The sequence below is a fragment of the Excalfactoria chinensis genome, chromosome 11, assembly GCF_039878825.1.
Source record: "Excalfactoria chinensis isolate bCotChi1 chromosome 11, bCotChi1.hap2, whole genome shotgun sequence".
Taxonomy (NCBI): domain Eukaryota; kingdom Metazoa; phylum Chordata; class Aves; order Galliformes; family Phasianidae; genus Excalfactoria; species Excalfactoria chinensis.
In genome coordinates this window covers 16,401,328-16,415,561 of record NC_092835.1, presented here as the reverse complement: position 1 = coordinate 16,415,561, position 14,234 = coordinate 16,401,328, and the positions used below count along the sequence as shown (strand labels likewise).

General features: G+C 46.6%; 1 protein-coding gene across 1 annotated transcript in view; it reads right to left on the bottom strand.

The window, feature by feature from the left end:
* The window catches only part of NLRC5 (NLR family CARD domain containing 5), a 32,814-nt gene that overhangs the window by 8,132 nt on the left and 10,448 nt on the right, over positions 1-14,234 (bottom strand). The window contains exons 7-35 of the mRNA XM_072346464.1: positions 13,943-14,026; positions 13,545-13,628; positions 13,381-13,464; positions 12,436-12,525; positions 11,908-11,958; positions 11,403-11,468; positions 11,096-11,179; positions 10,496-10,579; positions 9,994-10,083; positions 9,300-9,365; positions 8,737-8,817; positions 8,263-8,346; positions 7,765-7,848; positions 7,141-7,230; positions 6,969-7,016; positions 6,485-6,556; positions 5,371-5,454; positions 4,767-4,850; positions 4,221-4,310; positions 4,048-4,110; positions 3,778-3,861; positions 3,226-3,309; positions 2,728-2,817; positions 1,902-1,967; positions 1,724-1,807; positions 1,557-1,640; positions 926-1,012; positions 484-564; positions 124-207 (exon numbers count right to left, since the gene is read on the bottom strand). Of these exons, the coding sequence (XP_072202565.1) occupies positions 124-207; positions 484-564; positions 926-1,012; positions 1,557-1,640; positions 1,724-1,807; positions 1,902-1,967; positions 2,728-2,817; positions 3,226-3,309; positions 3,778-3,861; positions 4,048-4,110; positions 4,221-4,310; positions 4,767-4,850; positions 5,371-5,454; positions 6,485-6,556; positions 6,969-7,016; positions 7,141-7,230; positions 7,765-7,848; positions 8,263-8,346; positions 8,737-8,817; positions 9,300-9,365; positions 9,994-10,083; positions 10,496-10,579; positions 11,096-11,179; positions 11,403-11,468; positions 11,908-11,958; positions 12,436-12,525; positions 13,381-13,464; positions 13,545-13,628; positions 13,943-14,026 (2,307 nt within the window). The remainder of the gene's footprint in view (positions 1-123; positions 208-483; positions 565-925; positions 1,013-1,556; positions 1,641-1,723; positions 1,808-1,901; positions 1,968-2,727; positions 2,818-3,225; positions 3,310-3,777; positions 3,862-4,047; positions 4,111-4,220; positions 4,311-4,766; positions 4,851-5,370; positions 5,455-6,484; positions 6,557-6,968; positions 7,017-7,140; positions 7,231-7,764; positions 7,849-8,262; positions 8,347-8,736; positions 8,818-9,299; positions 9,366-9,993; positions 10,084-10,495; positions 10,580-11,095; positions 11,180-11,402; positions 11,469-11,907; positions 11,959-12,435; positions 12,526-13,380; positions 13,465-13,544; positions 13,629-13,942; positions 14,027-14,234) is intronic.

Genomic DNA, 14,234 nt, shown 5'->3' with positions numbered 1-14,234 from the left:
TGGAAAAGACATCCCCGGGAAAATCTGTTCCTCAGTATGAGAGTAATACAACCCCATCCTGACCACAACAAGAAAATCTACTCCTTTCCCCCCAGAAGTCCTCTGAGATGCCCAACGACTCACCTCAGCTCCTGAAGCTGGGTGCATTTGTCACGAACCCTTTGGTAGAAGCAAGCCTGTTTGATTTCTGGCTCATTCAAATTCAATCTGTGAGACAAAAAAACACCATCAGCGTCAGTGGCGATCAGCAGTTCCCACTGCTGTACACTGCGTTCCCTCCGCAGCAGCTGGAGCCCCTGGAGACAGGCTTAGGAGCAGGTCAGGGCTTTGGAAGTGCCCTCTTTGAGCAAGTTTCCCTCTGCCTGTGCTATACAGAGGTGTCCCAAAACTGAACACATGGAGGTGAGAGCCACAAATACTCTGAAGTATTTTTCATCACAAGGTGAGCAGCAGAACAAGCTGAACAAAGAGACGCCTTCTCACCTGCTAACGACTGATCCCACTTTCTCCAGGCAGTGTGGGAGCCTTACACCAAGCTGGAAGAGGCTTTTCTCTTTACATATCCTGGAAGGCAGAGATTAGAGAATATCATGCATTTACTTTGCTGTCCAGAACAAAAACCAAGAGCACTGGATGGGGTAAAGATTAGCGTTCATGCTAACCATTCATCTCTGAATGGATGTGCAATGTTTAAACTTGTTCCCGGGCACCCTTTCTCCCATGGGAGATCAAGAACAGCATTTCCTTTCCATTGATCCTTCTAAGCACTAACTTCCTAATAACTTCTACCCACCGGTTTACAAATGCAACACAGTCAGAGAACAGAGAACAAAAGAACAAGTGAAGGTGCTGGCTTCAGTACTGTTCCCTTAAAAGATCCAGGCTAAAATACCTACAAGATACTAGAAGTGGAGCTGCTACTTACGTGATCACAGTGATGTTTCCATGGGCCTGGACAGCCAGCTCGAGAAGGCTCCTGACACTCAACTTAGATACCCAGGGCTCTTCTATGCTGCAAAGCACAACACAACAGAACTGCTTTATTCACACACACAGATACATCTCTGCCGCTGGCAGCTGAGTGCTCAGCACCCCATATACATGCAAAGGCTGCTCTGCTGATCAAAGTAACGTCTGCAGAGGAAACAGGATGCAAATTGAGAGCAAACAGAGAAGGATGTAAACTTCAACTTCTGTCTGCTTATCACTGACAGCAACGAGAAGAATCCTGGCCCTCTAATGTTAACCAGCAGAACTGCGGGATGCTCTGGTGAGGACACAGTGCAAAGGTGTTCAGGCAGAATTAAACCCCTCTTTGTTAGGCAGGTGGAAGTCTACAAAATCAGAACAGTTTCTTGCCACAGTTTTACATGATGCTTCGCAATGAATGAAGGAGATAAAGCTGTAATACAACTCAGAGTCCTGCATGGGAATTTCTCAGGCCATTCCTACCTGTCTTCTAGAGCGCAGTTCACTGTTGCTTTTGATGAAAGGAGATCTTAACATTATCACACCAGCCCCACATCGATGTCTAAAGCAGCACAGTGACACCATACCTGATTTTCAGAGGACCTGGAGTTTTACTCAGTGAACATAAAAGCCCCTCTGCAGCATCGACTGTCACATCGTTGTTGGAGGATCTAGGAGCAAAGATGATTGTAATGAATGGCTTACAAACAAGCCCAGTGGGTCCAAGCAGACCTTCCATCTGTTGTTCACTCACATGTATTCTGTCAGACTGGTGCAGTTCTCCAGGACCAACCACAGCTTTTCCAAGTGCTCTGGCTGAATGCTGCACTCTGTGAGCCTGAAAAGATGCAAAAGAAGCCAGGTGTTAGTTCTTCATGAGCAGTTCAGGCTTTCTGACTCAGAAATCTCAGGCACAAATCTGCCTTGTTTACCTCAAAATCTTTCTTGGGTCATCTCTGCTTGCCAGCTTGATGATTAAAGTTGTCTTGGAGCACAGACTGCACAGAGAGGAGATGTGAGTGCATGATTTGGTCAGAAAATAACACTTAACCCAGTGGTCTGAGTTCAGTAGTACCTCAAACTGCAGACAGCAACGCAGCACAGCAGTGACAGAGCGACCTGGCCCAGCTCAGTATGAGAAACCAACTCAGTGCTTCAATAAGGTCTCACTAATGCGAAGACAGCACTGATAATAGAAAAGCAATCCTGACCTGCTCTCATCTGCCTTTTCCTACTCCTGCACTCCCTGCTCCTCTGCCAAGCTTTGGGGAGAGCTCAAACAGAAAACTGAGAGCTGCTTAAATATAACCCTGCCAAGAGATCTGGCACCTACATTCAAAAGCAGGAAAGAATGAAAGTACCCTTAGTTCCGTTTGGTTCACAGAGACAAACTCTGAACTCTCAACATACTAAGTGAATTAGGAACCATACTTTTTAGGAAGCAGATGCTGCCCTTGCACTGAGGGGGTTTATTTACAGATACAAGCATAACAAGGATTATGATGTATGTAACCTGAATACGTGTGTCTTTATACACAAAACTACTTGGCCCCGTGGAATAACGTTCTGCTGGCTTCCTCTTTGACAGCCATGTTTGGCCAGTAGAAATGGATACAAGCAAAAGCTCTGCATGCACGTAGATGTACAGTTAGCTCAAAATGTGGCCTTTGTTTTCTAAACCCAAAGATCACAAAGTTTAGGAAAATTAAGAGGAAAAAAATGTAGGGAAGAGTCAGGAATCAGCGAGGAGACACATACCTGACCTGAACTTCACTGGTATTTCCTGAAGTGGAAAAGGTATTTATGAGATGCAGAACTCCACGCTGAGAAATCCTATTATGGCTGAGACTGCAAAGAAGAGAACAGCGAGGTGTTAAGATTCAGGGCTGTCCTCAAACTCCTTAGCCAGAGAGGTGAAATTCCAGCTCAAAATTCAAGCTGGCACTGAAAGAAGAGTAGGAAGAAACTCCTCCGAGACACAGCCAACTTCAGAAGACAGTGAGATGGTGAACTGAAGACTGGGGGGACTGAGTCAGTTTCTACCACAGAACATATGGGGGGCTCTAGAGCTGTACTCTGGCTCACCCAGACCTTATCTCCCAAGGTGGGACTGGACAAGAAGCATAACCACCACCTTCAGGAGGCACCGTGTTTGAGAAGCTTTCTGCTCTGGTACCTCCTGCTCCATTTGAGCGCTGTGCTCAGGAAAGGGCTCAGGAGCTTCCCTGTGCCTGCAGATTCACAGCGGTTTCTTACTTGAGAGAACAGGTAACAGGCACTCGATGCAAGTGGTCCAAGAGGAACCTCAGGCCTTCATCTCCCAGCTGATTCCTGGAGAGACTGAAAGGCAAAAGGACAAAGCTACAAACCCAAACACAAGTTGTAATGCTACGCTGAGAAGCTTCAAAGGAAAGAGGTGCACTTTCTGGATCTAGACCCCCTCCCAGCCTTTTAAGGTTTCTCCTTTGTGAAGTACTGTCCTACAGAAGTACCAAATGCGTGAACTCTGGGGCAAGCTCAGATAAAGAGCTCTGAGTGCTGTCTCAAAGAAGAGCTCAAAGAAAGCAACAGATACCCCACAGTGGCCACAGAGTGAAAACCCCAAGGATGCTGTCCTACACAAGCTCAAGCCCTCTTAGAACACACATAAAGAAGCCATGTGATTACTAATCGATTTCTGAATCACTTTCTAAGTCTGAAGGAAGACACACACACATAGGGAAACCAGGGTGATGCTGAGCCATGCTGACCCAGCTTTTCTGGGTGACTCCTGCTCAAGGTGATGGTGACAACCTGGAAGCCACTTACTCTAGCTCTGCCAGCCACCCATGCTGCTCCAGGACACTGCAGAGCTTCTCTATCTGCCTTTGGCCGATGGCACAGTCAGTCAGCCTGCGTAAGGCACAACAAGAATTAAAGCCCATCCAGCCACTGAGGCTGCTGAATTGCAATCCAAAGCCTTGCTCACAAAAGCCAAAGCTCCCTGACTACCCCCCCCCCCATACAATACAATATGATGTTTGAGTACTTGCACAAGCCTAATCAGAACAAACAACTACCAATGTTACATGTCAGTACCTGCAGGTTGTCTTCTGTCTTTGCGTGCCTGTTCTTAAGTGTAAGAAAGCACTTCGACTTGACCTAAAGCAAACAGAAAGGACAGTCCTTCAGCAATGCTCTTCAAAGAAGACAGCTCTGTTGATCCCTTTTCAAGCTGAGCTTCTGGGCTCCAACCAGCCTGAGAGTCTTACCGGACCTCCACTCGTCTGATGCGCTCACAGAGATTGATCGAGTTGGCAAATAAGACAGCACAACATGGGGAAAATGTGTTGTTCCTAATACTGAAAAGGAGAGGGGAAGAAAAAAGGAGATACATGGTTCCTAGATACACGGCTCAGTTTTCCCTCTGTTTCCTCTGAGATGCAAAAGCCTGGATCCACCCCATTTAATTCAACTCCACTGAGCAAAGATTTAAAGGCTTTGACCATGGGCACCTGTTATGGATGCTGGAAATGAAGCTCCAAGGGACTGTTTAAGCAAGGGTTATGGGGTACACAGGGCCCAACGCATGTATTTGGCCTCTGGTCTTTTCATCTACTTACGCACTGATAGAAAACATTCAGTGCTGACTTGGCTCTCAAATAAGAGCTGCTGGTGTGAAAGAGTTCTGAGTGAGCCTGCATTTTATTACCTACCTTGTTAACTTACTATTTCTATTTAATGCTCCTAAAGTGCAATTGTCACTTTCTAAATGAATCCTTCATGGCAACGCTCAAAGCAGAGACCCCAAACGTTACCTCAGTAGTGTCAGCTGGCAGAGGTACGGCAGGAAGCTCAGCAGTCTCTCAATGCTTTGGTCACTCAGTGCATTTCCAGACAGACTGTAAAACACAGAAGGAAACGAGTTACAGGGGAACCTGGACAACTTGTAGGGATATCTGTGATACTTCCATGCATGTAAGATCCATTACATCCTAAAAAACTTGTTTTTCCATGAGTAGATTATAAAATGCTGCTACCGATGTAGCATGCAGTGCTGATATTAGGCTGGGTGCTTTAAATTATTCCTTATTACCCAATTTTCATTCTGAGCAAGCAGCATTCAGCTCATTTCCCTGGTGCCCATCTCCTGCCTGCAGTGACCAGCTTTTCAGGAGTTCATGGCTTGCTGGCCAGGTGCTCTTTGGATATACTGTAAGCACGAGCCTTCAAGAACAGAGGCCAACACTTACATCTGAGCAATACTATGAGGATGCATAAGTATTCTGTGATGTTTACACACAGGCATGGCAGGGTTAGGAGAAACACAGGCACAGCTCCATGAAGGAGAGCTGCTAACCTCACCTCTGAATCGATATCTGTTGGCTGCAGAGACAGAGTTGCTGAGTGCACAACACTTACTGGATTTCCGTCAGCTGGGTACACTGCGTCAGTATCTGGCACAGCCTGCTCACGTCCTCAGGACCCACCATGCAGTCCCTGAGACTGAAGCAAACAGAGCACTCAGAAGCTGAACATTGCCCATGAGCACAGTGTGAGGACATCCCCTCCATATCCCAGAGCCACTTTCCTTAGGACAAGACCCTTAGCAACCCTCTTACTTTCACTACATATATTTTGCTATCTGTAGTCTAGGACTGTGGAGTCAATATCTGGAACAACCAGAGGATTTTTACTGACTCTGAGTTGGTTCAAGAGAGCCCGGCTACCAAAATGCCATATTACTTCAGGTGTTGCCCCACTACAGATAACGTCATTGGTACTTGAATTGTCTGGACAGCACCTTAAGCTGCTCAGCACTATCATTCCTCACGGAGCAGTGTTGAGATGGGAGCCTCCTGTCTCATTCTCCAAGAAGGAAATCACAAACATCTCACTGGCAGGCCTCCGTGGGATGAATGCAGTAGTCAGCCAGGCTGCACATCATTATCTATGGGCACAATCTTTCCCTGTAGAGCACGGCCAAGCAAAAGATGCACTATTTATTTTCACATACACACTTGCAGCCAAGGTCACCCCAAGTCTATCCCAAGAAGGTGTATTATTCACCCATCTGCCTCTAGCATATGACTGTGTCCCTCCGGTCACCCCACAGCACAAAGGCTGTTGGCCTAGGCTGATGCCAGCTGGCCTGATTTGTGTGAGGCTTTGCCAAATTATGCCAGCCAAGACCTTGCGACCAAGTGTTATTCTGGGGTATGGACTCCCTGACCAGCTTGAACAGGGAAGAAGACTGAAGAGAAAGATCAAAGACAAACGTATTCCAGAAGTGGCTCCACGTGGAAGAGCTGCCACCCTTCCTTCCCAGACCCATTTCTTCACAATCAGTGGGATGCAATCAGGGGAAAGAAATCTCTTCCCTCTGAAGGCAGGATGGGCACATAAAAGTTCCCTGTGCCCAGGGAAGGAGAAACAGCTGGAGGCACAGGTCTGGTCCACACGTCACACTACAGACAGGTCCCACAGCCAACTCTCCCTTCATTCTGTGTGACAAAAGGAAGCTGGGCTGCCATACCAAAAGCACCGTCCATTTGTTACGTGCTTTGGATGCACCAGGAAACTTCTCCATCTGCTGGTCCTTCTGAGCCTGGGGAAAGAACAGTTTCCTCCATCAGCTGTGCTGATGTCATTGCCTGTGTGCAACTGCAGAAGGGCAGTGGCCTCATGTTCCAGTCTGTCTCCAAGTTCCACCCGCTCCTCTGTCTTCCCAGAACAAAACAGGGTCTTAGAATCCTTCTTGCAGCCTTCAGAGCACGGCATCTGTGGGCCACTGCAGGCCTTTGCTCTGATTTGGCATTTCCCTCATTGCTGGGATTCTGCTGTCTGCTCCACAGCCTCACACAAGCCTAAAGGATCACCCCGCTCCCACCACCACCAGAGCTTGCTGCCAAACAGCTCTCTAATTAGCACAACCTGGGGATGTACACATCTTCATTTACATGACACCTTGTAAGGAGGAGTTGGAAAGGCTTTGAATGGACCAATGGATATGATTTTACCTGATTCTGTCCCCAAAGGTTAGATGAACCACCTGCAGGCGTCCTAAGCTGTAACCAGAGCAGAACAGAATTAGGATGGAGTCTGAAGTCAAGAGCTTCTTTATTACTCCTGCAAACACACAGCTTGAGGTCTTATGGGAGAAAATCACAGGAAAAGTACTCTTGGTCATACCTGAGGTCCATTGTTTTAATGTGTTCCAGTGTACATAAGGACTGAGCTAAGCAGAACACGGAGCTCAGGGAGATCCGATTGTTATTTAGCCTAGAGGAAGAAGAGAGAAATCAGCTGTGGCAAGCAAAACTACCAATTTACACAGCATCACCCAATGATAGACGTCCTCATCCAATGCTCTTGGGTGCTTCTCTCTCACCTTCCTGCCTGTGCTTCCAAGCCTCTGAGTTCTGCAGACACAACTCCCACAGAGCTGAGCTGTGCAGATGACCCAGCCCAACCCTACAGCTCAGAGCAGGCTGCTCAGGACATCGTTTTGAACATCTCCAAAGATGGAGAACCCACAGTCTCTCTGGGCAGCTCCATTCAGTGCCTGACTGTGCTCAACAGAAATGTTTTTTTCTTTGGCTTAAATGAAAACTCCTCGTGTTTTAGAATAGTGATGAATCTTTACTGGGATAGAGATGGGGAAAGACCAGAGGGCACAGCAAATCCACACTTGCAAAACGCTAACTGTAACTTCACTTGATCCTCACAGCGCTTCCTAAACAATGACTGTGCTTCCAGTACCGATACTCCCACAAAATCCCATCCCATGAGAGAAGAGAAATGTGAGCTACTCACTTGAGTGACCTTAACACATTCAGATTTGGGAGGAACTGCAGCAGCTGAGCAAGTCCTTCGTCTCCCAGGTAATTATTTGAGAGGCTAGGATTTAAAGAAAGGCATTCAGTTTTCACAGGCAAAAACAACAGGCACAATCAGCTCTTAGCAGCAAGAGCTCTGAAAGCAGAACACCTGCATTATTCACCCTCTGCAGGTTTGGTCCCAAATGGCCCCAGGGCCAAAAACACTAGGCAAGGTTGTACAGCTTCTGTGCCACCTGAAGGCAGACTAAGTGATCAAACAGCCCCTTTCTGGATGTACAAGCTGTGACCTTTACCTTCGGAGAACACTACAACTACGTGCCTCCCTGACAAAGGATATCAGCCCACGTAAAGCTGTGCCTATGTGCCTATGCCCGCTTTATTCTCTGTACTACACTCTGGCACAGACAAATGGCATTTTCACAATACCCCCACCGACTGCAGATAGAGAGTGTAGGAGTTACGATGGACTCACTCCAGCTCAGAGATGCTACCACATTCCTTCAGGACTGCACACAGCTTCTCCAGGTCGCTGGCTTGAAATCGACAATCTGTCAATCTAGGGGAAAAAGAGAAATCAAAAATCCAGCTACCATTGCATTTCCCCTACTAACAGCAGCAAACCCATGCAGGGCCACAAACTCTGTCACCACCAGTCTTCTCCAGCTGCCATGTGGAAGCTGATGCAGTACCGCACAATCACCACGCTGGTGCTATTAATGAGAAAGCACAGCCCACACGCTATTTTGACTGCTGTAGAAGACCACAACCACTAACCACAGAGCTTCCAGAGCTGCAAGCTAGGACCGTGAGCACAGTGACAAATGACTGAATGGGTCTTTACCAGTTCTCTTGCAATCACCATTCAAACCCAGAGCTGCAGGTTTCATCAGCTATAGTGTACAGACATAGGAAACAAATGAAATACGATGGAAATTTGCAACAGTACCTTATTTTTTTGGAGGGAATTTGTGTCTGGGTTTCTTCGTCATCACGTTGGTCATCAGTAGGGTAGAAAGGCTCCTCCCTACTAAGTGAGTACAAAAGCAGACAAAGATAAAACACTCAGGCTTTGGTAGTTTGGCAGATCCCCAGGGCTTATCTGGCTCTACCCACACCCATATCTTGTCCATAGCAGGCTTTTCTTTCTTTCAGTCAGTATCCCAACACTCTGAGAGTGCAGGACAAGGGGAACGTGACAGACTAAGCTACAATTTGATGGAGCGTTCAGCTGAATGTACTGTGCACAAAGAGTGTCAGCAAAAGGAACCCAAAATGAAGCATCCAAATACCAAAATATCTGAGCTTGAAACATCACCCAGTGCCTTACAGGAGCTAGCAGGAAACACCCAAAACAGCTAAGAAAACCAGGAGAGGGCACTATGAATAGATTCAGAGCAAAGGAGGAAAGAACTGAAGTGTCCCCCTTGGTACCAAAAGAGGACATAAGAACGAAACAAGACGCTGAGAAATAGAAGAAAAACCTCCCACGTCTGTCCATGCGCACTCTACCTAGGAGGAGGGGAAGCAAATTCTCCATCTTCTGTAAACCTCAGGACTGCAGTTTTATGATGAAGGCTGAGAAAAGAAGAAAATCGATCAATCAATGGCACATTTTGGTCATTTAAATTAATCCCTTTTTTTCTGAGCGCACAGTGTTGGTGGAGATCTGCTTCTAACATCTCGCTGCTGTTCATCACTTACACTATTCCCAAAGCAAGCAAAAGATCATCTCCACTACTTTTAAATCCTGGTTGGATAAAACTAGGCAATATCTGATAAGTCAGTTTCTCCAGACAATTAGGAAAAGTGCAGACAAAACTGTCATGCAGGAATCCTAGGGTGTCTCCAAGGGAAAACAGCAAGAGGAGAACTTTCAGCTCAGCTCCAGGAGATGTCACCATTTCTCACGCTCCACATTTCTCTCTCCAAAACTTCCCAAGGCAGAGCACAGAAATGAGACTAAAAGTCAATCCATGCATGTCCCAAAGCATTACAGAGCACGCAGCCCCACTCCTTCTCAACTTCTGGATGGTGACTCAGATAGAATCAGTTTGCAATGATGTGTCATCGCAGGTAAATGGTAGTAACCATTTTTGCACGTTCTTTACCTGCCCCTATCCTGAGCTGAGTTAACACAGCTCTCACAACCCAACTCTCACTCTTTAAGGTTAACCTCAGACAGGGTTCTTCAAGACTTACATACCTGACTTCCACCTCCATCACCTTCTGACAGGTGTTCACTGCCTTCAACAGACGGTAAATGCCATTAACAGAGAGCAGGTTGTGACTCAGACTAAGAAAGAAAAAGGCAAACGTTGTTACTGAAATCACACGTGCAATGAACGCACAGGACTGTCTTGATGAAAGCCGTCATGGCTGTGCTGCATGCTTGGACCCTCTGAGCTACAGAAGTGACACGGAGCAAAACACACAGGCCCAGTGCTCCTCAGAGAGGGATTTTAATAAAACGGCACCTTTGGGTGCACTCTGACCTGTTTCTGAGCACTGCACTCTTAGCAAGTGACCAGCTTCAGCCTGAACAGCCTCTCAGGATGAATCCCAGCCTTCCCCAGTAGTGCTCACAGCTGCTTCTGCAGTGCTGGTCTGGGTGAGGCCTTTGCCTCCTGAACTCCTATTCAGCATCCCCTTATAACCCAAGCTCAAGAAAAAAAGCACAGTTTGGTTTTGTGCAAGGCAATACTTACTTCAGCTGCTTTGAAATTGAAATCCAGGAGAGGCTTTCCAGCACAAAACTGCAGCCTTCATCCCCAAGCTTGTTATCTGATAAACTGAAGCATTTTCCACTTAGTGGGGACAGTATAAACAACAAAGCCCTCAAAACCTACTTGCTTTCCCTAAGTTTTTTTCTTATTTTATTTGCCTGGACAGGTCTTTTGTTTCAGAGTAACCTCCCCTGTATATTTTTGCATGAAGCAACTCCAGACTGAGAGGTTTATCCCTAGAGAAGCAAGATTCGTGTCTTTGTACCAGAAACATCTAACATTACCAAAAAGTAGGATGGGAGAGAAGGGGGGAGGGTGGAAACAAACACTGGAAAAGAAAGTTCTCCATCCCAGTTTCAAGTTAGCAGCTGGAAAACTGGACTTTAGTTGTCACAGGAATCAAAAGCTGCTCAGCACTCAGCTCCTGCTGAACCTCACCAAAAATCCCTAACCGAGATCTCACCAGACACAGCACAGAGTGCTGGGTTCCTCCCCTGGGGTCTCCCTGCCTTCAGTCTCTAACACCCTCTGCTTTCTGCCCACACTCACAGCAACGCAACAGGAAGGAAAGGTGGCACTTACTCCAGTTCAGAGAGGTGTGGGCAGCTCTGGAGAAGGGACACAACCTCCTTTGCGTGTTGCAAAGACAAGTTGCAAGCCTGCAAGCTGGGAACAGGAAAGGTTAATGAGCAGTGAGGGGACAGTGGGAGCTGGCATTTCTGGAGCCTTTCTCCAGATGAAAGCACTTAGAGTCAGGGCTCAGAGGGATATTTTCCAGTTTCAGCACGTGCAGACAGTGCTCTTGAGTTTTCCTATTCTCAGAAAGCCAATACTCTCTGCTGGAGGCATCAACCCATCAACTAAGAGGAATTTCAGAGCGGTCTCTTACCACAGCCTCAGATGTCTAGTTGGAGCCGCACATTCCTTATTTTGTTCCCATTTCAAATCCGAAGACCTGCAAAGAAGCAAAATATTTGGCCTTCAACATGCCTTCACAAAGCACCTGAGCAATTAGGAGCTGGTTAACATTTTATCTGAGCACTCTAGAAGAAAAAAACGAGTTGTGGGCTCTACCCAACCCTTCCAAGCCAGGCTAAATGATTTTCAAGGCCAGAAGACCCCCATCAGCAGATGGGAGCCATCAGCACAGGAGGTGCCCACGTGGGATTTCTTTCTATTTGAATCAACTCAGTATCTGAGTTCCAAATCAAAGGCTCTAGTAAGATGCGGAATGCTTTGCCTCCATGTCAGACTGTGCCACTACGGGAAGCTTTGCCAGACACAAGGCAATCAGTTCTCCTGAAGTGGCTGAGAGTGACACTGAGCTGATGGTTTAAACCAGCGTAACTGAATAAAGCACAACAAGCTGAACACAACCAAGTGTAGTTTCTCACCTTGGAGCTTTCCCAGATAAGCCCGAGAAAGATATAATCACGGTGTCCTTCCTGAAAATGAGATCAAAGCCAATGTTAGGACACAGGTAGAAGGATGTCATTTCTTCAGCAGAGTAAGGACCAAAGCTGTTCCCTGGGAACGTGGCCTATTGGGCTTATGGCAAAAGCACACGAGCTAAGGATTAAACATTTCTCTGTCATCCTAGGCCTACAAACTCAAAAACAATCTGTAATTACGCTGGTAATTTCCTCGTTGATATATTACAGAGCTTAAAAGCAAGTTTAGATTTTGTTATAGACAAAGAAATACGACATCTGCAAATCTGTTTATAGACAAAAAGATCTATTAAAAAAATACAAGCAGGGAATCCATAACATTCTGTGTTTCAAACAGAAAACAAAAAGGAGTAAAAGTCATCTTTCCTTGATTCTGATTAACCAACAAATAAACTGTAAAGTGGTGCCCACTGATAGAGCCATCACCTAAAGAGACAGCGTGCTGTGGTAAGAGCTCTCATGCACTGATACCTGACGTGTAGCTCAGTAGCATTCTGACACGCGATGACTTCCTTTGCCAAAAGGAGAACAGCATTCAAGGAAAGATTGTTCTTGCTCAGACTGTGGATGTGAAGAAGAAGACAGGCTCAAATGCTGAGCACAGTCCTTTGTTACCCAAGTGCCCTCTGTGCACCCCCCCAACACTGTGAAGGTTCCCCAAAACCCTCAGGAACAGCCCTGAAAGCCACAATACCTGCAACGCTTTGAGGATCTGCTCTTTAACCACACATTTATGCTGTTTCGCTTCCTGTCAGACCTCACGAAACCTTTTAATGTCTTGCTTCTACAGAACCTCAGGACCACAGATTCCCTATGAACCTCAGTGTAATCATAACAATAACGCTGTCTACGTGTATCAGAAACGTGTGAGGGGATGTGACCTACAACTGCACTGCCCTTCAAACCTCTCTGTATGATAAGATGCTCCACTGGGCACACGGTGACACTTCCCAGAAGCAGTTATCCAGCATTTCAGGAAAGCAGAGGAGCTGGTGCTTTTTCCACTTCCCAGGTATATTGGATCCAGTTGCTCACACCCAGGGGTATGGGAGACCCTTTAAGGGCAGAGTCTCCCCCTTTTAACCAAGGTAGGTGGGCAGTAGCCTGGTTTTACCCTCCCAGACGGGCAGCACAGGACAAGATGGCCAAAGGAAAGCTTAGAAGAAAGAGAAAGAGCCACCTGCTCTTACAGAGCTCAGGCACCTCCACCTGAACCTGACCAAGGGGAAGACAGGTGAAGAGGAAGAAGAGGAAAACTGTCCCACATGTCCTCTAGTGGCACCTCTACTAATACCAGCCCTTACAGAGATATCCATCAACCCTGCTCTGATGCTCTCTTTTAAGCTCTTTCTGATGCTGTGCTTGGCTTCATATAACAGGTAATATTTTTGATACATTGAAGTCTTTTTTACTCACTCTATTTTCTTTAGCTTTTCCATTCTGGAAAACAGCTCCATCACTGTCTTTATGTCTGGATTTCGTATCCGATTGCCTTGCAAGCTGCACACAGATTGGATCTCATTAGCACCCCAAACCCAAATGTGCAGCTGATTTGAGCAGCACTGCTACAGCACACTCACTTTATTTCCTCGAGCTGCAGGCAGGGTGACAAAGCTCGGACCACATCAGTCAGTCCTGCAGCTGTGATGCTCCCACCTGTCACCCTGGAAAAAGAAAGCATTGAATCAAGCAGAGGGAGGACTAGAATCCATGCAGCACGTAGCAAACCCATCCCAGACGTGTGCCTGCACCATACACAGAGAGGATGCTGCCTAACTCTGCGACTTGCAATCAACTTTCTGCTGCTCTTTAACCAGGGCAGAGCAAAACTCCTCCTGATAAGAGGTGGTGGTAGAAAATAAGAGCCACAGGTGTCTGTGCTGCACTGCATGGCTCTGTATGATCAACCCTGAGTGAGTGATTAACCTGGGAGACTAAGACACAGCAGAGAAGGCTCAGACCTTACAAGCAGACTTACTCCAGTTTCTTCAGGCTTCCCATTTCTCCTAAGCTCTTTGAAAGTGCAGCAACAAAATCATCACCAAATCTCCTACTCCGAAAGCTAAAAGATAAAGGGAAAAAACACATTAAACACAACAAAGAAGGCAGCCCACAGAGCATGTTAAAACACTGACAAAAACCATCTGCGTTGAACTGATTTTATAGCAGATGCTGTGTCACGTGCTTTTTTGGTGGAATCTGATTGTAGAAAGCCATTAAACTTGCACACTAACAGCAAGCACTTAGAAGGACAGAAAGCTTTTGCCTTT